The sequence below is a fragment of the Vipera ursinii genome (assembly GCF_947247035.1).
Source record: "Vipera ursinii genome assembly, chromosome: 12".
Lineage (NCBI taxonomy): Eukaryota > Metazoa > Chordata > Lepidosauria > Squamata > Viperidae > Vipera > Vipera ursinii.
Window position 1 is genome coordinate 10,176,289 of NC_139525.1, and position 26,163 is coordinate 10,202,451.

Genomic DNA, 26,163 nt, shown 5'->3' on the forward strand with positions numbered 1-26,163 from the left:
CAAAAAAATAAAGGGAACACAAGATAAGACATCCTACTATTAAATACAGTACATTGTGTTGTTTAAGTGTTCCCTTTATTTTTTTGAGCAGTATATAATACTGGGAACAGGCCAAACAAACAAACATCTAGAAACCATGATGGCTAGGTTCGTACAGTGTGGTACAGCCAAAGTAAGCAAATGCCATGATGATTTTATGCAATGAATCCGGCCAGTGTGTGCTTTTAAATTATGATGCTGGCTTTGCCCACTGACTTCCACCCTGAGTCCATAGGCTTTTCATGTAAAACCCATATATATATATGAATGGGTTTGTTGATTCTTCAACAAAAATATAGCTTTCTTGCTTCATCCACATCTTCTAGGGGTTGAGATGTCTGGAGAATGTAACTCTCTGAAAACTATTCCAAATCTCTTCTTATATTTGTTTGAAATGGTATAGGGCAGGGGTAGGCAACCTCGGCTCTTTTATGACTCGTGGACTTCAACTCCCAGAATTCCTGAGCCAGCTATGCTGGCTCAGGAATTCTGGGAGTTGAAGTCCACGAGTCATAAAAGAGCCGAGGTTGCCGACCCCTGGTATAGGGTTTCCTCCCTGAGGAAGGGGTTGGACTAGATGACCTCCAAGGTCCCTTCCAACTTTACTATTATGATCATGATTAACCAGGGTGGATTTTGATGGGGTCCATTAGCAGGAAAGGAAATACAATTGGACGTTAACACTCTTCATTATTGCAAAACTAATAATTTGTTGATTTGACAGCTCTGTACCTTTGTTTCTAAACTTGAGGGGGGAAAAATATAATTCCTAACACTTTTTTTTCCCAGGCTTAGGAAGAAAAAGTGTTAAGCATTAAATTGTGTTAAGCAACATCTTAACAGTTTACTTTTCTTGTGTTAATAGATTTATCTGTAATATTTATATAAAGGTTGCTCACTCCCTTATTCCCCTGTTATAACAGTTATACGTATAGGCTGAATGGGGGAAAAAAATCTTGTTTTCATTTAACCCACAAGGCTGCGGTTGTTCCTTCTGCAAGCATTTCCAAAGTCAGAATTAATCCCTGTCCCCTTTCAGAAGCACAACTGTGAGAGAAGTGAATGCAGCTAAAAGTTAGTTAAAAAGGTAGAAACTGCTATCCGATTTACCTCTGAAAATTACAAAGCCCATCAATTTTGCATGGGTTTCTTAGGCAAGCATCGTATGAGATGGAAAATCTGAATATTGGCGAACCTTAAACGCCTGCTGTTTATTCATGCTGGATAAACTTTACGTAGTCCTTGAGTTAAGACCACAATTGAGTTCAAAATTTCTGTTGCTAAGGCAGACATTTTATGAAGTGACTTTTGCCCCCATCTTACGACCTTTCTCGCCACAGTTGTTAAGCAAATCACTGCAAGTTGTTCAGTTAGTAAAAGGCTTGTTAAGTGGACTCTGGCTTCCCCGTTGACTTTACTCGTCCGAAGGTGGCAAAAAAGAGGATCGCATGACCGTGGGAACATTGCATTGTCCTAAGTACACGCCACTTGCCAAGCCTCCAAATTTTGACCAGGTGACCGTGGGGATAATGGTCACAAGTGTGAAAAACGGTCATAGGTGGCTTTTTTTTCAGTACCCTTGTAACTTTGAATGGTCGCTAAATGGAAGGGTCACTAAGTTGAGGCCTACCTGTACTTTCTGATGGGAATTAGGTGGAAAACCTACGTGGGCTGGGTGGAAGAATCTTTGAGAGTCGGAGAAAACGTTTGATCTACTTTTGGGTGCCGGTGCTGCATGGATTCATTACCCCGAGAGGGTCTTACCACTTTTAATCTCCCACCACTGTTTTGTCTTTATCATAATCTACCACTTAGGTGATGATGGTGGATGGTCTGAAGCGAACCATTATAAACCCCTGAGCAGCATCTCTGTTGATTTATAAACACTGTCCGAGCATCTCCTTCTCCAGACCGCTAATCATATTCAAAATAGTCACTTCCATTGCAGCCCGATCATAAATTCCTATAATCGTGTTTTAAAGCCAAAGTTAGCTTCTGCCAAATTGTAATTGAAGGAGGCTTTCTTTAGCTATCTGTCTCAATAAAATGTTTAAAAAAATATATCCTCGGTTCTTTTTCGGAGAGCTACATGTACCGTAGGTATTAATGAGCTGTTGACATGTGAAATTTCAAGGATGGATGCTAAGTGATTTAGAAAAGTCATTTGCAATTCAGAGTACTCCGGCTTGGCATTGAGTTTAAACTTGAAGTTGCAAAAGTTTGAATGGGAATTTAGTTGGTGGAAGCAATTTGTGTATGCATGGAGGAGATTTTCCTCCCCAGTCACCTCTCTCCTGTCTGTGCAGATCTTATTTTGGGGGGACGCTGCCCTGGTTGGCTTGCGTTGAGGGTAGGAAAAAAGAAAACGGGAGAGCAATTAATTTCCTTAGCTTTCCCAACTTCTGTTTTAGCAATAAAATTAGGTTTATTCTTCAAGAGTTTTGTCAGCAAGGCATCATTTTTTCAATTGATTTTCAATTAATTGATCAAAGCTCAGGCACTTCAGAGAACTTGGTAGAGCTATAATGGAAATATTATTGGGAAGGCTTAAGCAAAACGTAACTGGTTATTGTGGAAGGAGAAACATTGGTTTGGTTTTAATCTATCTTGTTCCTATTGATGTAAGGCATTGCAATTAACGATTGGCTCATTTCCTGTATTATGCTAAGCCATTTAATCATTGTTTACTAAATAAATGTGGATGGATTCGCCCGACATGGCTTGTGAAAAGCAGAAATCATTGATGTCTTGGAATTATCTCTGCCACCACCCAATGAATTTGGATTGGGATCCAAATGGTCAATAAAGCCATGCCATTACAGTATCCCATAAGGGCATTGAAATTCTGTTTTTCTTTTCTTTCTTTCTTTCTTTCTTTTTTTGTAAAATAAATAAATAAATTCTCATCCCTGTCTCCTCCCTACGAAAGCCCTGATCATATCAGGGCACATTCTGGAGGAATTTGCGATCAGGATCAGAAACTCTAGCTGGAAGGGAATGTGTCCCCTTACTTGATATATCTCCACACTTCTATTCTGCCTGCACATGAAAATGTTTGAACTCCCCACCCTGTGTTTGATAATAGTAGCCTTGGTGTAAACTTGTGGCTGTACGGTTTTAGAGCTGAACTTTTTCTTTTAAGAGTAAATGATACGTTCTGCTAACTCCTGCCAATGCAGCTTTGTTTTTGTTCTGTTTTATTACTTTATATAATAACTCAAGGCAGCAAACACACACAATACTTCTTCCTCCTACTTCCTCCACAACAACAGCCCTGTGGAAATGAGTTGTGCTTATAGAAATAGGCAGGCCCAAAGTCACCCAGCTGGCTTTCATGGCTAAGGCAGAACTACAACTCACAGTCTCCTGGTTTCTAGGCCAGCACCTTAACCGCTACTCACTAATACTTGTAATAAGCAGTTCTGCCGGGTACCGAATCCAATCAGTTACCTAGCTATGCACAGTTCTTCCTCCATTGGAAGCAGCAAACGTTGACCAACACCCTTCCCAAGACCTTCACTTGACACACCTACACCTGAAGCCCTTATAAACAGAAGAACGCTGACACTGACATCCCTTAAACTCCGCTGAAGGTGTTACCCAGCCTGGCAAGGAATTGTTCGAAAACCAGACCACAAGCTCGGAGAACCAACCTCCTCCTTCATTGACCTAACAGATTTCGCTGTCACCAAGTGCGACAGTCTGTCCTTAGTGGGTCCAGTGACCACGTGATAACGAAGCGCTTGTAATTTTCAAATTGAAACCTGATCCAATTGGCCAACCTTGCATTTCTGAAAGCCAGAAAGGAAGTGGGGGGGTAGTGGGGGGGGGAAGAAGCAAAGTGCCTGATTCTCATACCTTTGGGATGAGGTTGGAGGGTTGGGGATGAGCAAAACTAAGACTGTAATAAACAGCTTCATCAAGACAATTAGTTGGAACTTCTAGGATTTGATACAGATTGCTTTCAACGCGGATGCCGGAGAAAGTTGGCTAGTTAAGAGAGAACTCATTCGGTTGACAGACGGACCTCCTCCTCTTCCCTTCCCTTCTTCCTCCAGAAAGAGATCAAATAGAGGAAGACACATGCAAGCAAGGTCTCTGGAGAAATCACCAGGCATCAGCAGCTTTTTCTCAGCCTTTGATTCATTTTTCCTCCCTGTGCGACCACGGGATTGAAGGAGACGGCTTCCCTAACTTGACATTCACAGAGAAAAAAAAAATACTAGGCAAATTTCCCTCTGCAAATTCCGGCTCGTGCATTTGTATCCACGGCAGTTTGTAAAATCCTGACGTTTATGAAGCTCTCCTTTGGCTCTTGAGACCAGAGGCTTGGTGGAGATCTATCGCTGAAGGCGATAGATAAGCACGAACCTCCTAAGCCTTGATGAGTTTTGGAATGTGTCAGGATGATAACCAGAAGCCGGCAAACAAATATGTATGATCTACGATCCTGAGCAATCAAAACTTTGTCGGTGGACACAGGGCACGCCTACAGAAAATTATGTTCTACTTTTAAATGGCAAGTAGGGTGACTAAATGCAAAAGGGAAGAGGGATTTTTGCTTATTGGAATTGGTTTGTGTACTTGTTATTCTCTTTATTCATACAGGCATGTGAAGGTCTCTTTTCTGGGGCATCTTTCTCCGTAACTGTAGATAATCGCAGAATCCTTGCAATAAGGAAATTGCTGATCTTTTTTTTTCCCTTTTTTTTCCTCCTCTTTCTTTCCTTCTCCCCTCTGTTGCTACAGGAGAAATTACTATGGAGGAAACTGGGCAAGTTTTAGCTTCTCAGGATTGTTGTCCTGGATAAAAGAGAACCAAGTAAGGAGCAGCATTATTGTTTTTATCTCAAATAACTATTTTGTTGTTGTTGTTGTTGTAGAAGCATTACTTTTAATTTAAATATGAGTCTTCCAGGCCTGTTTTCCCTTTTGGGAGCTAGAGCTGAGAATTCTCACCTAGGCGGGGGAGATGAGGCGACGCGTTCTTTTCCCACCTCCTAATTTTAAATTATTTTAACTTTTCCGCTTAAATTAAATGCCACCGAGAAGGGATCGGTCGATCGATTTGCCCAGTGAAAACAACATAACGACAGCCCGTGGCCATTAAGCAAGACTAAGCTTTTTCTGCCTATCTCCAGAACCTTTCGAAGATCACACTGCAAACCAGTCAGCAAGTGTTGTGCTATTTTCTTTAGGGTTTGGGGTTGTTGTTGTTTTGGATTCACACTGGGACCCATCCTTGGGGCAACTTTCTTTCTCTTGACACATTCTGGTGAGAGAGAAGTTTCTCGAGGATGGCCTGCAGCATGAGTCCAGAAGCTGGGAAGACTCGGAAGACTAAGCCTCTAATCCTGGGGACCGACCCAGATTGGATCCTGAAGAAAAAATATATATTTTCTTCTCAGGAAGTTAAAACAACTGTCTAATATATAATCAGCCCAGGTTCGAATCTCAGATAAAGGGTATGACTGACTGACGAGAACATAAGAAGTTCGAAATGATCATCTCAGCCTCCTAAATTCTTTATTAGCAATTTGAATAATTTACACAAATAATGAGCTGTCATAAGTTGACTATATCCTGTGGATAAGCCTTGGGTCAGGCCAAAGCAGGAAAGAAAGAGTTAATTAGCAAGGTGCATTCAAAAGCCTTGACAAATACTTAACACATATTTCCCTTGCCTTCTAGCTAATAAAAGAGAGAAAGAACCTGTGGCTCAGGAAGTTAAAACAACTGCCTAATATATAATCAGCCCAGGTTCGAATCTCAGATAAAGGGTATGACACTGATGAGAACATAAGAAGTTCGAAATGATCATCTCAGCCTCCCAAATTCTTTATTAGCAATTTGAATAATTTACATATATATATATATATATATATATATATATATATATATATATATATATATATATATATATATATATATATATATATATTCTTAAGCCTACTGTTATTTGGTGGTGGTGGTTTTTTTTAATTCCAAAAACGAAGAAAAGGACTGAAAATTCCAATAATACTATAATGCCCCATATGGCCTTTAACCGTTTTTTTTAAACAGTTCTTCTTTCTTTTTTAAATGAAGTCTTCATCCATATAATGATTGTCTTCTTATGTCGTAGGAATCATGAGCCAGTCAGAATTACCTGTAGGTATATTTGCTGCCCGCATTCTGTCATGCTGTACTTTGCAGAAGTTAAAAGAAAAAAATCAGCTTGCCATCTGCTAAGCCTCTAACAGCTTGATCTTATATACAACGGGACCAAGATTTTTATTCCTGCCATTTTAAAAGTTTAAATGAAACAAAAATATTGCCGCGCTATTTGGTCCCCCCCCGTCTTTTCGAATATAAACTTTATTTTCTTTGTTCCTGTCATTACAAGGAGCAGGCTGATCCGTGCGAGGAAAGTACAGCTTGGCAAGAACTAATTCTTGAAAATGAGGAAGCAATTCCTCTTAACAAGGAAGATCAAACCATCCAGAATGTAGAATATTTCTGCTATGTTAGGTGAGTACAAGGTGGTGTGGATATAATTTAATAGATGTGTTTGCATATTCTACTGAGTCCTGTTTTTAAACTATGAATTACTCAATTAGCCACAATTTATTGGGTGGAGAGTCCCAGATTTATATAATGCAGTGTGTAACTTTAATCCTGGTGGATATTTGGAAGGGGATAATGAAAAGTAAAATCCACAACCTCCTAGAGGAGATGTTTGGAGCTGCTTGCCACTTCAAGTATTATGAAAGTCTAAGTGACTTCAGAAATCTAATCCATCCTTCTCTATACTAAACTTGAAACCTTGTGATGGAAAAAAAAAGTCTACTTACTGAAACCATCCTACCCTAATTAATGTAGCAGTTTCACTCTCCTTATAAGATGTCATGAGTTTTCCTGTGTGGCTTGTGGAAATACACAGATATATTTTGGACAATGGGAAGTAGCTATGCTTTCATATACCTATAAAACAGGGGTCTTCAAACCTGGCCCTTTTATGACTTGTGGACTTCAACGTGTCTATACTGAGGAATTCTGGGAGTTGAAGTCCACAATTCATAAAAGGGCCAAGTTTGAAGACCCCTGTTATAAAAGCCTGACTCTTCCTTGATTTGAGCACAATTGAGAAAAACAAATCGTCCTTAAACATGGAGAACAGTAGCCATATTCTCAACGAACATTTTATCTGTTTATAACCCACTCAAGTCTGCAAGCTTTTGGTAGCCAAAGCTTTTGGTAGCCAACCTCCTTGGGTATCTTATTTATTTATAGCTTATTCAGTGCATACCCTGCTTTTTGTTTTTCAGTATAAACCATTTATAGCAAGCGGAATAAATATTTCCTTTTGTCTATTTCCTTTTGCCTATTAATTGGTTTCACCAGGTGACCAGAATTATGATGAAAGATAGATATATCTTATGATTTATGAAGTACTATGAATAAAGGAAGAAGAATGCTTGTTGCTTTCTTCTCAGTGTACAACATTAATTAACTTCTATCGTTTCCTGTCTCCTTTTTCTCCGTATTAAACAGCTCCAAACATTTGCAACTCTTTCATATAAGGCAGTGATTTGCTCCCTTTTTCTTGCAGCTCTCGATCGGTTATTGCATCTGCACCAGCTCCTTGCTTTGAATATTTTTTTTTTAATTGAGCCCATTTAAAAAAGAAAAGCTGTTTAAAAGCCAAACCCAACGCAAAATCCTCGCATCTGATTTAATGCTCCAGGAACAGTTGATTGACACCTGTTCTGTTGGTTTATGCGCTTCAGGTCCTTTTTTGAAACCCCCTTTGCTTCTTAACTTGCCTGAACTCCTATGAAGTTGCCATTAAACATTTATTTTGAAAGAATAAAACAGCTGGGTAGCAGCCGTAATAGAATGTACAAAACTGAAGCGCGTGGGCCGCCAAATAAAGTGCATCCATCAAAGGAAGAGAATACCATTTCTGCAACTAGTGGGAGAGAGAGAAAAGGAATTAGAAAAAAAACGGGGGGGGGGGAAGCGACTGAAAAATAAATAGTGAACACCTGTGGTGCATAAATTAACCAGCTGGTTGGCAGTTTTTCTTTTGACCTATTGGAAGGGTGACTATGGTGAAGCATTAATAAGACACATTGGCTTTGAGTGATTCCTTTGTTGGTACCATTAATTAATGAATGACGCTAGATAATGTTCAGAATTTACACCACAATTGGTGCTGCAGATGTATCCCTTCTTGGGAGATAGTATTACCGAAAAAGGAGCAAGGGGTGGGAGATTCCCTCCCCAACACCACCACCACCACGCCACCACCAGACCTGTACAAAGATTTAAATGTGAACCATTTTTTTTCCTGCTTCAGTTTTTATTGCCGCATCTATTCTGTTTGAAAATTATGTCCTTAGGTGAAAAATATCCGGGATGGCGATTATAAATTTCAGATTCACACTCTAGATTCAAGGGAGCCCGTTGCTTTCTAATTCATTGTTGTTGTGGGAATATTTGATTGGAAGCTTCTGCTTAGTTGGAGGCTGGCAAAGAACAATTTTTCAGCTCTTTGCAGACAAAGTTGATTGGATGTACCCCATTTGGAATCCGTCTACGAGTTAGTCCTCGACTTACGACCACAATTGAGCCCGAAATTTATGTTGCTAAGTGAGACAGTTGTTCAGTGAGTTTTTGCCTCATTTTTACAACCCTTCTTGCCACAGTTGTGAAGTGAATCGCTGCAGTTGTTAAAATAGTCACGCGTTTGTTAAATGACTCTATCTTCCCCCAAGACTTTGCTAGCCAGAAGGTCATAAAAGTGGATCACACGATCCCAGGACACTGCAAGGGTCAGAAAATACGAATCGGTTGCCGAGTGTCTGAATTTTGATCCCACGATCATGGGGATGCTGCAATTGTCATTCGTGTGAAAAACGGTCGTAAGTCACTTTTCCAGTGATGTTGTAACTGAACGGTCGCTAACCGAACTGGTGTAAGTCGAGGACTACCTGTGCCATTCCTACACACACATACAAACTTGGGAGGTGGGAGAAGAATTACAATCCTGTCCCAATTCAGATATAGAATGCCTCTTATCTATTTGCCATCACCATTCATCTGCTGTATCTTTTTGCCACACAGTTTAGCATGTGGTTTTCTATAATAGCATCCAGGTTTCAATTTCAGGTTATTACAATTCCAGTGAAAGTTGATCAAAAGAAAAAGGCATAGCTCTTGTGGTCCCACAGGTGCTTTCCAAAAGGCAACTGGACTTGGGTGTCTTTTTGGGGGGTGTTTCCCCCCTCCCCTTGAAAACATTTTGCTTCTCATCCAAGAAGCTTCTTCAGTTCTGAAGAAGTTTGCTTTTTAGGATGAGAAGCGAAATGTCTTCCAGGGGAGGGGAAAAAAAAACGCAAAACAAGAAAGTCTACCTGCCTTTTGGAAAAAGCACCTTTGGGGCAACCAAGACCGGGATGGATTGAGAATCTCCATAGACGCATAGCTCCCGTTGCCTTGACTAAGTTAGTGAAGCGTCTGCTTGCGCTGGACAGTTGCGAAACAGGATTGTTGGGGAACTGACTTTCTTTCTGTCTTTGGGGGTGCGGGGTGGGAAACCACCCAGCCAGGACTCAGCCGAAGATGTTGAAGAAGCTGGTGCGCTACCAAGACCATCTTCCTCAAGCACTTCTGCCTTTCGTAAGGATGCAGAGGAAACCTCTGCGGTCGAGAAGGGATGCCTGTCTTCAGACGGCGGGGCCGAAAGCGAAGACACCGGCCCTCAGAGAGGTGCAGAAAGCGACCCACAAGGTACCAGAGAGAAAGTGGAGGATGCAGAAGTGACTTCTCTGGACGGGGAGTCCTCTGACAGCACCGCGCCCAATTCATCAGCAGACAATAAATCTGAGTCCGTCCCTGAGTCAGCGGCAGTTGAACCGAGGAAAATCACCTATCCCCAAATTGTAAAAGAAGGGAGGCGGTTTAATATCGATTTAATTTCTAAGGTAAGGGACTTTACTATATTTTTCTGTTCTAAAAAAAAAAAGTCACTCCTGCTCTAGTTCTCGACTTAACAAACTGCAACTGAGCCCCAAATTTCTGTTGCTCACCGAGACATTTGTTCAGTGAATTTGCCCCGCTTTACGACCTTTCTTACTATGATTGTTAAGTGAATCGCTGCGGTTGTTAAGCTAGTCCAGGGGTAGGCAACCTTGGCTCTTTTATGACTCGTGGACTTCAACTCCCAGAATTCCTGAGCCAGCGTGGCTCAGCTTGGAAATCTCTCCCTTTGCCCTCAGCGTGGCTGGCTCAGGAATTCTGGGAGTTGAAGTCCACGAGTCATAAAGCGGCCTAGGCCTAGGCCAGGGGTAGGCAACCTTGGCTCTTTTAGGACTCGTGGACTTCAACTCCCAGAATTCCTGAGCCAGCTATTGCCCCTGAGCTAGTCACACAGTTGTTAAGTGAATCTGGCTTCCTTATTGGCTCGCTTGTCAGAAGGTCGCAACAGGGGATCAGGTGACCCCAGGACACTGCAACCGTCATAAATGTGAGTCAGTTGCCAAGCGTCTGAATTTTGATCACTTGACCACGGGGATGCTGCAAGGGTCATAAGTGTGAACAATGGTCCTAAGTCACTCTTTTCAATGCCGTTGTAACTTTGAACGGTCACTAAGCGACCTGCAGTTACGTCGAGGACTCCGTGTGTCCACTGAGAACTTTGAAAGGCTAAGATTGTAATAGTAATATTAGGATCCCTCTATTAAGGGGCATTTTGGCAATTTTAAAGAAGGGTTCACTCTCTCTCTCTCTCTCTCACACACACACACACACAAAAGTTCTCACAGAAAGAAAAGCTAACATTGTATTTTGATTGTGGCTTCCAGCAAACAAAGACTGGTTTGCAAACAGCAGCTGCTCTGTCCCATAACATCCCATAACATTGAGCCTAAGGAGACTTCAAACCTCATGGGACTTTCCAAAATTAGTGGTGTGTGTGTGTGTGTGTACTATAAAATAACCTCCCACTCAAGAAACTGGTAACAATTCTTTATCAAGCATACAAACTGTACTCACAAGTAGCGCAATCCCATGCAACTTATTATTTCAACCCTACCTTCCTTTGTTTGTTTGATTGATTTGTGTGCCTCCCATTTTGCCTAGAGGCAACTGTGGGAGGCTTGCAAACATTAAAAGCCAGTGAAACATTACACTATGAATAATAATAATTGAGCACCCTCAAACATCCCCATCTGCCTACCCCATGTCCTTGGGAAGGACTCCACTCTAGGTGGCTGAAAACGCCAGACCCAGTCTGAACATCCAGCTAACTGACGAACAAAAAATTTACAATTAAAAGATGGGGAGGAAGGGAGCAAGATGCACAGGGAGAGAGGTATTAACTTCTCTTAACCCAATAGGCACCTCCAGAGAGACGCACCCTCTTTGGGGTCCCAAGGCAACTTGGCAGAGCCAGGTCTTCAGGTCCTAATCCTAAGTGAATCTCACAATAGGTCTTATTTCCTAGGATTATTGGGCTCGTAACAGAATAACAGTTGGAAGGGGCCTTGGAGGTCTTCTAGTCCAACCCCGCCCTGCTTGAGCAGGAAACCCGATACCAGGGGTCAGCAACCTGAAACAGTGAAAGAGCCACTCGGAACCGGTTCCCTCACAAAAGGAAAAACTGGGAGCCGGAAAAAATGTGTGCGCATGCGCGTACATGCGCTCATGCGCAGAACAGGGTTTGAAGAGTGGAGCCAAGGCAAGATATGCACCTACCCTGCATATTTGAATTGATTGGTTGAACTTTTTTAGTCCCACTTTTTTTTCCTGGACTGTACATGGCAGAGGACTGGGAGCCGCAGGAGACGGCTGAAACAGCCGCATGCGGCACCGGAGCCGCGGTTTGCAGACCTGTGCCCTATACCATTTCAGACAAATGGTTTCTGAATTTCAGACAACCTGTAATCCTCTAAATGTTTAACTGGATGGGTATGGAATCCAGTCTTGATTTAACTGATCCCATCAAACCACAGTTTACTCAGAGCTCTCCGTGGTCCTGTGTTGGCCCGTTGCCATCCGTGATCTTCTGCCCAAGATCTGGACAAGGCACAGCTTGGATTTGGAAAGCGGATGCCACTCTTATCTCGCTGGCTTTTCAAAGTTAGTCTCCTTGTGATTCTGACTACTTTGAGAATGATGGCATGTTGTAACTAACATTCTCCAGTGGAGCATCGCCTTTTCAAAGTTAGGTCATCCATCTTGTGCGCGGGGTTTTTTACATTCATTGTCCTTCCAAGAATGTATAATAAATTTGTAGTTTATACATAGCGAGCAAAGGTATTAGAAGATTAAGTTTTATGGTTTCGACTTGTAACCCCTTGCAGGCTTGCTGGGTTATTGAAGAAATAAAGACAGCCGCTAAGTTTGGAGCCCTAGCACAAAAATCAGGAGGGGGGGGTAGAAAGGATACGTGGAATATTAGAAAGAAAATGAAAATCCTTGAAAGTCTAATCAAATATATTCTTCCAGAATACATATCTGGAACTTATGACCGGTGCAGTATCCTTCTGCTCACGTGATCAAAAGTCAAAGACGCTTGGCAACTGACTCACGTTTATGACGGTGCCAGTGTCCCGGGGTCATGTGATCCCCTTTTGCGACTCTCTGACAAGCAAAGTCAATGGGGAAGTCACTTAACGACCAGATTACTAACTTAGCAACTGTGGTGGTTCACTTAACAGCTGTGGCAAGAAACGTCGTAAAATGGGGCAAAACTCACTTAACTGTCTCGCTTAGCAACAGAAATTTTGGACTCAATTGTGGCCGTATGTCAAGGACTTTACCTGTAGTTTCTTTGAATTCTAAGAATGTCTTTTCCTAGCGCAGGGGTAGGCAAACCTTGGCTCTTTTATGACTCGTGGACTTCAATTCCCAGAATTCCTGAGCCAGCTATGCTATGCTATGCTATGCTATGCTGGCTCAGGAATTCTGGGAATTGAAGTCCACGAGTCATAAAGGGGCCATAGTTCCCCATACTGGCTCAGGAATTCTGGGAGTTGAAGTCCACAAGTCATAAAAGAGCCAAGGTTGCCTACCTCTAGTGGAATAATATTGCTTTGCAGAAAAATATTACTTCGCTAGTGTCCTTTCAGCCTTCCAGGTTATTTCCCCCAGCTGCATGGGGCTGGGGGGGGGGGGGGAGAGAATATTTACTGCTCCTTTTCAAAATGTCATTATTTATTTTTAAGACTGTTTGCCTTCTCTTTTCTTTTCCAGCCAGAAGATCCCCTTTTGATTTGCAAAAATGCCTAGCGTTCTTGGCCCAGCGTTCTTCCTTGGCAAGGAAGAAAAGTTTTATTTTTAAAGAGCAATCAAAATTTTCTTGGAAGAATTTGTAAACGTTCTTTTTTGTTCTTTTTTGTGTTGTTTCTTTTTTTTTTTCCTGCAGCTCCTCTATTCCCGAGGATTGCTGATTGACCTCCTCATTAAGTCAAACGTCAGTCGATATGCCGAGTTCAAAAACGTTACTCGTATTCTTATATTGAGAGATGGCAGAGTGGAACAGGTAACGCTAATCGGTGAAATTACAAAACTGATTGATTGGAAAGCTTTTTTTAAAAAAAAGCTTTTTTTTATGTTTACAGTTAATAAGTGTTGTCTGGGTCTTAGCTTGATAACATATGGTAAAATCCCCCTTTTTCCCAGCCATTGCTAAAATACGTCCCACATTTGAGAAATATTCTGTGTCTTCTTTTTCTTTAATCTTCAATGTGAGTCTATCCTTTTTTGCACATGCCAGTATTTTCTTAATTATGTTATCGATTGGAAAGCGTTTCTTTTCACGGAGACCTGTTGGCACGCTGGTTAAAGTGCAATCTTGCAGGTTGACTCTGCCCACTGCCAAGAGTTCGATCCTGACCGGCTCATGATTGACTCAGCCTTCCATCCGTTCGGGTTCGGTAAAATGAGGACCCAGATTGTTGGGGGCAATATGCTGACTCTGTAAACCGCTTAGAGAGGGGCTGTAAAAGCACTATGAAGCAGTGTATAAGTCTATGAGCTACTGCTATTTTCACGATTGTGATTCTGATTATTCCCTCCTCTTCCATCTTCTTCAGTATTTATTTATTTGTTTATTATTTCTTAACCGCCCGTCTTCCGCCCATCTTCCTTGGGCGGAGTGCAATATAATACAACCGACAAAAAAAGCAGCGCATAAAAATTAACATTAAAATTAAATTAGGATTTTTTTAAAAAAAATTATAGAACCATGACAATTAAAAATCAAAAGGGGAAAAAATCTTGAAATGGCCATTTAACGTTGGATTATTACAGGCGTGGCTATCGAGGCACAACCTCATGGTTGTGTGGTCCCTCCGTGCAGGGATTCTGTCATTGCTGTCGCTTTGCTTGAGCCAAGTGGGAAAGGGAGGATGACCCAAAACTCTTGTTTCAGGTTCCGTGTTCCAGAGCTGACATTTTCAATAACAAACAGCTGACGATGGTGGAAAAAAGAATGCTGATGAAATTTCTGACCTTCTGCCTGGATTTTGAACAGCGCCCTGATGAATACCAAGGTTAGTGTCTTTCGTTGAACGGTGAAATCCTCTTGTCTCCTTATTTTTTCAGCGAATGGAACCTCTCCGAAAACCTCTTGATCCTTTGTATCATGGGAGCAGGTAAGGAAGCGCCAGGTGGCTGGAGTTCCCAAGTGCTTTATACATTGTTGGGTGGCTTTTGTGGAGGTGTTCTGACCATTCGTGATGATGGTGGAGACCTATTGACAACTCTTGAGCTCAGTTTGGACTTTGGCATTCCTGTTGGCCAACCCTAGATCTGAAGTGATGATCTTGGTACCTTGGAATAAGATAACACAGAATGGTTGCTAAGCAATTAGTTGGAAGTAAAGGACTACCTGTAACTGAACACCTTGTGTTTTCTTGACATACATGAAGATGGTCGTACTGAAATTACTCCTCTTCTGTTCTCTTCCCCTCTCCTCCCCTCTCCTCCCCTCTCCTCTCCTCTCCTCTCCTCTCCTCTCCTCTCCTCTCCTCACCTCACCTCATCTCACCTCTCTCTTCTCTTCTCTTCTCTTCTCTTCTCTTCTCTTCTCTTCTCTTCTCTTCTCTTCTCCCCACCCCTCCCCTCCCCTTCTCCTGAGACAGCTCAGAAGGATGGCAAGTTTGCTGATTATTTAAAAACCCAGAAGTTAACTCCCAACCTGCAGCATTTCATTCTGCATTCCATTGCAATGGTCTCGGAGGCCGATTGTTGCACCATAGACGGTCTGAAGGCCACTCAAAAATTTCTGCAATGCCTCGGGCGCTACGGCAACACCCCCTTCTTATTTCCTTTGTATGGCCAAGGAGAAATCCCTCAGTGTTTTTGTCGGTAAGTGTATCTCCTCTCTATTATTTTTTTTTTTTGAGGCACTCCGGTACATTTTCTTTTTTAAAAAAGCATCTTTATCATTTTCCTTTTGACACATCTTTTAAGCGAATGGAAAATATGCATCTGCTGTTTAAGCAAATAGGGCTGGTAGGCCTTTTGTTGCTTTGGACAGACGTTGAGAAAGTGGCTCTTAGTTGGCCAACCCTTGAAGCTTTAGAGCAGGTTCCCAAATGTTGGCAACTTCAACTCCCAGAATTCCTGAACCACGTAAACCTGGTTGTTGTGGCTTATTTAGCACATTGTGGTTAAAGCAAACCATGACTTAGCATATATCCTCATACATTACACTGTCACCTAGTAAACTTCGGTAGAGCAAGTAGAGAACAGCATTAGTACCATGGGCCATTGTTAGCAGATAATAATAATAATAATAATAATAATAATAATAATAATAATAATAAGAAGAAGAAGAAGAAGAAGAAGAAGAAGAAGAAGAAGAAGAAGAAGGAAGAAGAAGAAGAAGAAGAAGAAGAAGAAGAAGAAGAAGAAGGAGAAGAAGAAGAAGAAGAAGAAGAAGAAGAAGAAGTAGTAGTTGGAAGGGACCTTGGAGGTCATCTAGTCCAACTCCTTGCTCTGGCAGGAAACCCTATACCATTACAGACAAATGTCTGTCCAGTCTCTTCTTAAAAACCTCCAGTGTTGGAGCATTCACCGCCTCTGGAGGCAGGTTGTTCCACTGGTTAGTTGTTCTAATTGTCAGAAAACGTCTCCTTAGTTCTAGGTTCCTTCTCTCGTTGGTTAGTTTCCATGCTCATTACAATTAAAGAATTGTTGACGGCAAATCACTTTTGTGCCAAAAATGAGTAGAGGTACTCCTCGAGTTACAACCATTCCTTTAATGACCGTTCAAAGTTACAACAGCCCTGTAAGAAGTGACTTATGAGCGGTTTGCACACTGATGACCGTTCCCACATCCCCAGAGTCATGTGATCAAACTCTGGGCGCTTGGCAACTGGCATGTATTTGTGACGGTTGCCTTGTCCTGAAGTCGTGTGATCAACTTTCCCAGCCGGTAAGCAAGTCAACAAGGGAAGCCAGATTCCTATGGTTCTCTTAACAATTGCAGCGATTCTCTGGCACAGCGTCATTAACTGGGGCACAGCTCACTGAACAATTGCCCTGCCTAGCCACAGAAAGTCCCGTCTCATTGGTCGTCTTAAGTTGAGGACTACCTTTATATTTGTGCGTAATGCTCTCTCACTGCATAGCCATCAACGCAGAGATCAGCGCTTCTTTCTTTAAAGATTTTTTCCCCCTGCCTTGCAATTCTTTCATCTTCCAAGCTGACGGCTTCCTTCATTCTTGTGCAGGCGGTCCTCCACTTAACAGCAGTTCATTTAGTGGCACCTCGAACTTACAACGGCCCTGGAAAAAGCGACCTAGGACTGTCTTTCACATTTACAACCCTAAATGCAGCATCCCCGGCGTCCCGGGGTCAAAATCCAGCTGCTTAGCAACCGGTTTGTATTTATGACGGTTGCAGCGTCCCGGGTGGGGGGGGGAGGGGAGGTCGCATGTTCCCCTTTTGCGACCTTCTGATGAGCGAAGTCAACGGGGGGGGGGAAGCCAGATTCATTTAATGACCGTGTGACTGACTGAACAACTGCAGGGGTTCACTTGTAGCGACCGTGGCAAGGCAGGTTGCCGAACTGAGCAAAATTCATTGAACAAATGTCTCGCTTAGCGACAGAAATTTGGGGGCTCGCTTGGTGGCCGTTGAGTCGAGGGCAGCCTGCACCCTGGTGGGTGTTTCCCAGCTCTGCACGGCCTGTTAAAGATTCCCAGGCGTGGCGTCCATCCGGTCCGCCAAGTGGCAACGTTTCTGCCTATACATCATAAAAGGTAAAGGTGAAGGTTCCCCCGCACCTGCGTGCTAGTCGTTTCCGACTCTAGGGGCCGGTGCTCATCTCCGTTTCAAAGCCGAAGAGCCAGCGCTTGTCCGAGGACGTCTCCGTGGTCATGTGGCCGGCATGACTAGACGCCAAAGGGGCACGGAACGCTGTTACCTTCCCACCGGAGTGGTCCCTATTTTTCTACTTGCATTTTTACGTGCTTTCGAACTGCTAGGTTGGCAGAAGCTGGGACGAGTAACAGGCGCTCACTCTGTTACGCGGCACTCAGGATTCGACCCGCCAAACTGCCGACCTTCTGATCGACAAGCTCAGCGTCCTAACCCACTGAGCCACCGCGTCCCTTTTCTATACATCATAGCCTCCCCCTCCCTTTTTTTTATCGCCAGGTTATCAGAATAAGGTGTCACTTGCCCTGTGATTTCTAACCGCCTCTTCCTATTCTGCTTTAATGTAAACCCTCTTCCCCGTTCCTTGCACTCGGTTATCCCGGGTGTTCTCATCCAGGCTACCGTTATAAATGGCAGGCATGCATATTTATGCGGACGGTTCAAAGGCATCTGGAAGTCATAGCCTCGCATTCCAAATGAGCTGGGCATCAACTCTGCCATGTTCTCGAGAACTGTGGTGGTCCCTGAAGGGTTGCGTAAAACCAGCCGTTATTCTGAAGCAGGTTTTTTTTTATTGCTCCGTAATCCCAAAGGTGCTTTTTTTTTTTCCAGGAGGCAACTGGACTTTCTTGATTTCCTCTGAAGGCGTTTCGCTTCTCATCCAAGGAGCTTCTTCAGCTCTGACTGGATGGCGGGGTGGAATGGAAGGGATTTATATTCCTTGCAGACAGCCGGTGGTTTGCATTTGAATATAAATCCTTCCATTCCACCCCGCCATCCAGTCAGAGCTGAAGAAGCTTCTTGGACGAGAAGCAAAAAACTGTCTTCAAAGAAAAACAAGAAAGTCCGGCTGCTTCTTTAAAAAAACCACCTTTGGGACAACCAGGATCTGGATGAATCTCCATAGACATATTGCTTTGTAACTTCCAGAAGCAAAGGTGCCCATTTTATTTATTTATTTATTCATTCATTCATTCATTCATTCATTCATTCATTCATTCATTCATTCATTTATTTATTTATTTATTTATTTATTTATTTATTTATTAATTAATTCGGTTTATATACCGCCCTACTCCCAAAGGACTCAGTGCGGTTTACAAGGCAAAATTTAAAAACAATACAATATAAAATTAAAATTAAATTAAGTCTAGCCGCAAAAATTAAAATCACAATTTAAAAACATTAAAACCCCTCAGTCCAGACCAGATAGCTCAAAGAGCCAGGTTTTTAGGTCCTGGCGAAATGAACGAAGTTCGGGGGCAGTCCGGAGTTCCGTTGGCAGTTGATTCCATAGGGTAGGCGCGCCCACAGAGAACGCCCTCCCCCTGGGGATCGCCCGTCGGCAATCCTTGACCGGTGGTACCCTGAGGAGGCCCTCCCTGTGGGAGCGCACAGGACGATGGGAAATTGACGCTGGCAGCAGGTGCTTCCTTAGATAATCCAGGCCCATGCCATTTAGGGCTTTATAGGTCATCACCAGCACCTTGAATCTCACCCGGAGGGCAACCGGAAGCCAATGCAGCTCGCGGAGCAGAGGTGTTACATGGGAGTATCTGGAGACTCCCATCACAACTCGCACGGCTGCATTCTGCACCAGCTGAAGCCTCCGAGTGGTCCTCAGGGGCAGCCCCATGTAGAGAGCATTGCAGTAGTCTAGCCGGGAGGTCACGAGCGCATGGGTGACTGTGCGTAGGGCATCTCGGTCCAGATAGGGCCGTAACTGGATGCAGAGCTCATCCAAATGGAATTTATGCACTGACAGTCATTGTTTCTTCACCTCTGCTGTTCAATCCTGGTTGTAGATCTATTCTAACCAGTACACAGTTTCTTCCTTTTCATGTCTGAGTGAATTGGATCCTTGGATTCCTTTCCCTTGACTGAACAAGCCTCCTTTCAAGTGGACAACTTTACGGTGGGGTCCAAAATACATTTGGCAATAAAAACGAAAGCATTCCATTGTTCCAAAAGAAGGGCAGTCAACTGTTTTTCTTCCTGGAGGCTGTTTTTCTTCTCTCCTGCCCTATTTGTCCCCCAAACCACACACACACACACACACACACACACACACACACACACAAGATATTTACATGTTTCTGGAGTACAAAAGAAGGACTTGATGTTTAGAGAAAAGCCTTTGAATCGCTGATCGGTCACGGAAGTATTCTAAAGAATAATAACCACGATGCTGATTCACAAGGTTTAGCCCTAGCACAGTTGAGATCAGATGGTTGTGGTTAGAAGCTCAGGGTTGAACTGTGGCTTCCTTGGTGCTCTCTCAGCTTGGTTGTTTCATGAAGTTGTTTCATTACCCAACTAGGGAACATCATCAATGCTAGAAGGCAGGGAGGAGGAGGAGGAGGAGGAAGAGGAGGAGGAGGACAGTGGGGTCCTTGCTGCTCTCTGAGCTGGGTTGTTTCCTTGCAGACGTTTCATAATCCAACTAGGGAACATCGTCAGTGCTAGCTGATAATAGGTAATGAAGTGTCTGCAGCAAAAGAATCAAGCTCAGAGTGCACCCCAACGTACTGCGTTCTTCACTGCTGAAAAACAAGTCCCAGCAAAGCTATGTCGGAGTGATGCTCACCTCTCTTGTTTCCTAAAGGAGAAGCCGCAGTACGTATGGTGGGTTAAGGTTAAGGGCTGGGAATTTTCCTGGATCTCCAGTTTGATGCGGACAATCCCAGATGGCGTGCAGCTTTTGCCAAGACTAAGGTCAAGAAGCTCTCTTGATATTTGCTTTTTCCTTTTCTTGGGCCTCAGTGTAAGATGGCAGCTTTTTTTAAAAAAAAATTGTTTGACTGCCGTACATAACTCAGGCCCCAAAGATAGCTAGCGAAAAGTAGAGGACCTTAGCTAACTTGGTTTCTTAGTACAAATAAATCTTTTAATTCGGCCTTCTCCAGCCGTGCGAGGCTTCTTCCCGTTACCCCAGACAATCCTGGCGCTGCAAACCACCGATTTGAAGAGCCAAAGTTGATTAAGGCTGATTTAATCATGAGCGGGCGCGTTTTAATGTGTTAGTTCTACCCGTCTGCAAACATAAGACCTCCCTGTCTCGTACATTCTTGGCTTTACAGATATGCAGAGGTGCTAATTGGCAATTTAATAATAAATGGCACCCAATTTCAAGCAGGATGAAAATCTTCATCACCAGCCTTAAAAGAGCCAACTTACATTCTGTGTGCATCTCGCACAGAAGCGAGAGAGAGGGGAGAGCAGAATGCTAGCCCCACATGGAGCTGCCGAAAGAAGAAACTTAGTTGTTGGTGGTGAAGGGTGTGTGTGTGTGTGTGTGTGTGTGTGTGAGTGGCCAGGACGTCAACACAAAATTGAACACATTGAATCCAAAGCAGCTTCTGCAGTCATCGTTGCAGGTAGTCCTCAGCTGATAACCACAATCGGGACAGGAACGTCTTTGTTGCCAAGCGCCCTCATTTTTGATCCCATGACCATGGGGATGTTGTGACAGATGCATAGTTGCGACTCCCTTTTTTCAGTGCCACTATAACTTTGAATAGGGACGCGGTGGCTCAGTGGGTTAGGACGCTGAGCTTGTCGATCAGACGATCGGCAGTTTGGTGGGTCGAATCCCGAGCGCCGCGTAGCAGAGTGAGCGCCTGTTACTCGTCCCAGCTTCTGCCAACCTAGCAGTTCGAAAGCACGTAAAAAATGCAAGTAGAAAAATAGGGACCACTACGGTGTGAAGGTAACAGCGTTCCGTGCGCCTTTGGCGTCCAGTCATGCCGGCCACATGACCACGGAGATGTCCTTGGACAAGCGCTGGCTCTTCGGCTTTGAAACGGAGATGAGCACCGGCCCCTAGAGTCGGAAACGACTAGCACGCGTGTGCGGGGGAACCTTTACCTTTACCTTTTTATAACTTTGAATGGTATCTAAACTAGATAGTTGTAAATCAAGGACTACTTATATTTGGAAGTAAACCTCTGGGCTCTGTTTGGCTTCCCTGGATGTTAAACCTCACCACACTGTCTTCTGATAAATGCGTTCACACACTAACCATACCGACAAGGGGAGCTATTTCGGGAGAGTGGCAATGATGCCACTGATCCCAAAAGGAGAACCTCACCAAGGTTTTCTAACCTGACATCTTTCTAGGGTGTGTTGCAGCTACTGACGGCTTAGGTCACTGGTTCTCAACCTTTCCTTCGCCACGGACTCCCTTGAAATACCTTTTGTGGCCACGGACCCCCCCAAGGCTTAACTCGAGATTTAAATCAGGGGTCTTCAAACTTGGCAACTTTAAGACTTGTGGACTTCAACTCCCAGGATTCCTCAGCCAGCCCTCAGGGAGTTGAAGTCCACAAGTCTTAAAGTTGCCAAGTTTGAAGACCCCTGATTTCAATCGTAACATTTCTTTAAGCCTTTGCGGACCCCCCCCCCCCCGTGAAGACAGCATGTCGCCCTCGGGGGTCCACGGGCCACAGGTTGAGAACCACTGGCTTAGGTTATTCCTTCCTGGGCAGGCTTGGGAATTGCTGGAAAATGGGATTCTTGGTTTTCCATCTGGAGTTTTGCGCACTTTTGTGTGGTTTCAAAATGATCCGGAGGCGTGCGTTGAGTGTTTCTTGGCTGTATGGGATCAGCACCTAGGAAAGAAGATTCTAGGATTGGTTGGCAAAAAGAATTAACATTCGTTCGTGCTTCGTTCCTTAGTTTGAAATTTAAAAAAGGTTCAGATGGTCTAACCGCATTCCCACAGCATTGAACTTTGTTTGGTTTGAACCACTTTCTGGAGTGAGTTTTGCATTGTTTTCAGGATGCATGTTAAACTTTGAAAAGCATGGCTGTGCTTGTGTTTGGTGGAGATGTGCGTCTTCCTTCCTTCCTTCCTTCCTTCCTTCCTTCCTTCCTTCCTTCCTTCCTTCCTTCCTTCTTTCCTTCCTTCCTTCCTTCCTTCCATACCTTCCTTCCTCTCTGCCTCCATCCACTCCTTCTTTCTTTCTTTCTTTCTTTCTTTCTTTCTTTCTTTCTTTCTTTCTTTCTTTCTTTCTTTCTTTCTTTCTTTCATTCTTTCTCTCTCTCTTTCTCTCTTTCTTTTTTTCTTTCTTTCTTTCTTTCTTTTTCCTTCCTTCCTTCCTTCCTTCCTTCCTTCCTTCATTCATTCATTCCTTCCTTCCTCTGCCTCCATCCTCTCCTTCCTTCTACCCTCCCTTCCTCCCTCCCTCCCTCCCTCCCTCCCTTCCTCTCTGCCTCCATCATTTCCTTCCTTCCTTCTTTCTTTCTTTCCTTTTTTCCTCTGTCTGCCTCCATCCTCCCTCCCTCCCTCCTTCCTTCCTTCCTTCCTTGCCTCCATCCTCTCCTTCCTTCTACCCTCCCTTCCTCCCTCCCTCCCTTCCTCTCTGCCTCCATCATCTCCTTCCTTCCTTCTTTCTTTCTTTCCTTTTTTCCTCTGTCTGCCTCCATCCTCCTTCCTTCCTTCCTTCCTTCCTTCCTTCCTTCCTTCCTTCCTTCCTTCCTTCCTTCCTTCCTTCCTTCCTTCCAGCAGATCTTAGTTTGGGACAAATCTCAGTGGAGTGAGACAATCCATCACGTCTCAGAGCAGCTCTCCAGTGATGGATGGATAGATTGGTAAAGTAACTCAATAATCTTCACTTTTTTTTCTCTCGGTTATTCACAGATCAGTGAGCGCTGTCGTTAATAAAGCTATGGAATGCTTTTGTTGTCCTTGCCCATATTATTTCTCAAGTTTTGACAGAACAGGCCTTTTAATTTGAAAATAACCTTTGTGTTGAAACATGCCTCCTGAGCACACAAAGGCCTTTGTGAGAGTGCCACTTCACAATCTGTTGTGAGGGAAATGTTACTTAGAAAATGCCATTCAGAATACTTTGAGGTGGAGTTTTTTTTTGTTTTTGGTTAAATAGTTTCTTGTTGGATACAGGTAGTCCTCGAATTACAACAGTCCATATAGTGATGGTTATAACGGCACTGGAAAAGTGACTTGTGACCGTTTTTCACACTTTATGACCATTGCAGCATTCCCACGATCATGTGATTTACATTCAGATGCTTGACAACTGACTCACATTTATGACGGTTGTAGTGTGTCCCGGGGTCACGCGTTTGCGACCTTCTGACAATCAAAGTCAATGGAGAGAAGCCAGATTCTCTTAACAACCGTGTTACTGACTTAACCAAGCAACTGAATTTTGATCCCCTGATCATGGGGATGCTGCAAATGCCGTAACTGGGAAAGACGGTCATAGGTTCACATTTTTCAGTGTTGTTGTAACTTTGAACGGTCCCGAAATGAACCGTTGTAAGTCGAGGACTACATGTATTTGTTACATTTCCATCGAAGAGCTGAGTGATACTCCCTAGATTCCAGTTTATCCAGTCTCCTACCTAGGGCAAGGGATTGGATTGAGATTCCAGTTCTATGATTCTGTGCTTCCTGCCTCATATTAGTGCGGGTTCGCATCCCACCAGGCTCAAGGTTGACTCAGCCTTCCATCCTTCCGAGGTAGGTAAAATGAGGACCCAGATTGTTGGGGGCAATTAATCTGACTTTGTAATAATGCCGCTTGGGGGTGTGTGTGAAAACCCTAATAAGCAGGCATATACATAGAATGAAGGCTACTGCTAAGCTTGTAAGCCCCCCTGAGTCTTCGGAGAAGGGCGGGATATAAATGGAATTAAAATAAATAAAAAATAAAAAATATTAAAAGCACAGACAACATTCTTGATGCAGGTGTTAATAAGCGAACCACTGCAGGTGTTCTTGGTTGTGACATGGTTGTGAAGTGAACCTGCCTTCCCCATGAACTTGTCTGAAGTTTGCAAAAATTCTCATGACCCCAGAACACTGCAAGCATCGTAAATATGAGCCACTTGTGAAATGTCTGAATTTTGATCCCGGGACTATGGGTCATGCTGCTACGGTTGCAAGCATGAAAAATGGTCCCAAGTCCCTTTTTTTCCCAGGGCCGTTGTGACTTTGAACGGACGCTAAACAAACTGTTGTAAGCTGAGGATTACCTGTACTGAGGTAATTACCTGTATAGGTTCTCCTGCTTGAGCAGGGGGCTGGACTAGAAGACCTCCAGGGTCCCTTCCAGCTCTCTTCTATTCTAAAACCAGGAGCACGAAGGTATCTGATAAGGAAGTATATTTATTGTCTTTATTTCCTTCTTCCAAATGTTCTGATCCAAGAGACTCTCCAGGCTGCGGTGTCAACCCTCCCGTCGGCACCAGACAACGCCAAGCCTGAAGCCTCTTGTAACATTCATGTTTTAATTAAAGAAAACAACCCGTTAGAGGCAGTTATTTTCTGCCGAAGAGTAATGAAGATTTATTTTAGGGAGTGACCTTCACTGGATTAGCTCTAGCAGTAATCAGCAGAATTAATAGAATAATCAAATTATACACAAACTCATAAATCATGGCGAATGTGCTGTCAGAAGTTCAGCTATTCATGGGCCCCATTGTTGTACTATTGTATTAGAAATTGCAGTGGCTGATTTTATTTTATTTCATTATTATTATTATTATTATTATTATTATTATTATTATTATTATTATTATTATTATTATTATTATTTGCCGTGATAGAAACTGAAATGGCATTTGAAGGCTGGGGGGAGCGGGCGGGGGGGGGGGGAGCAGAGAAGCGACTAGCAGGGCAAAAATTTTCACAACTGTTAATTTAGCTGTAATGTGGTTTGATGTCAACAGGGCAGAGTTGAAGTGGAGTGCACAGCAGGAGTGATCTTTCAACAGAGGCGGAATTATTGCCAGAGACAGTAGCCAGTTAATTAGAAGAATATCAGTTTAAATGTCTATTTAGGGTTAATAGTAATCAGAAGTACTTTGTACTTGGGATTCAGCCAAACAGCCTCTGAGTTAAGTCTAATTTGAATAAAGGAGGGGGAAAAAAAACCATTGATACGATAATGAGTTTAGTTGTCACAGTAGATTTCAATTTTTCCTATTTTTTTTTTAAAATGAGCATATTAATGCCGAATTCCAGCTCCTCCGCTTTCTATGTTTCCTAACAGAAGCCCTCAAGATGATATACAGCAGACATGTCAAACACAAGGCCCGGGGGCCAAATCTGGCCCGCGAAGTGGTTTCATACGGCCCGCGAAGCCATCCTGGAAACAGTGACGGAATGGCCCCCACTGCCTTGGCCCTGGCCTAGAGACCCTCCTTCTGCCAGAGACCCTCAGATCTGTCCCACTCCTGCCCGGGCCCCCATAGGCACCCTTGATGCCAACGATGTAGAGCTGGCCACGCCCACCCAGTAGGCCATATGCACTCTAACCACACCCACTTAGTAGGCCACGCCCACCCTGGCCACACCCACCCGGCCCCTTGAGGGCAACCGCAATGCTGATGCGGCCCTCAATGAAATTGAGTTTGACACCCCTGATATACAGGTAGTCCTCGACTTTTGAGCCCCAAATTTCTGTTGCTAAGTGAGACATTTGTTAAGTGTGTTTTGCCCCATTTTACGACCTTTCTTTCTCCGTTTATTCGAATCGTCAACAGTTGGTAAGTTAGTAACACGGTTGTTAAGTGAATCTGGCTTCCCTATTGGAGTTGCTTGTCAGATGGTCACAAAAGGGGATCTCACGTGACCCCTCCGGGACACTGCAACCGTCGCAAGTATGAACCAGTTACCAAGCATTCAAATCACAAGGGGGATGCTGGAAAGGTCGTAAGTGTGAAAAATACTCATAAGTCGCTTTTTTCCCAGTGCCGTTGTAACTTTGAATGGTCAC

The 26,163-nt window shown here is 43.5% G+C and overlaps 1 protein-coding gene across 1 annotated transcript in view; it reads left to right on the forward strand.

Annotated features, from left to right (window-relative positions):
• The window catches only part of CHM (CHM Rab escort protein), a 62,385-nt gene that overhangs the window by 11,150 nt on the left and 25,072 nt on the right, over nt 1–26,163 (forward strand). The window contains exons 3-8 of the mRNA XM_083372032.1: nt 4,789–4,861; nt 6,425–6,549; nt 9,629–10,007; nt 13,451–13,567; nt 14,459–14,579; nt 15,171–15,396. Coding sequence (XP_083228158.1) covers nt 4,789–4,861; nt 6,425–6,549; nt 9,629–10,007; nt 13,451–13,567; nt 14,459–14,579; nt 15,171–15,396 — 1,041 coding nt within the window. The remainder of the gene's footprint in view (nt 1–4,788; nt 4,862–6,424; nt 6,550–9,628; nt 10,008–13,450; nt 13,568–14,458; nt 14,580–15,170; nt 15,397–26,163) is intronic.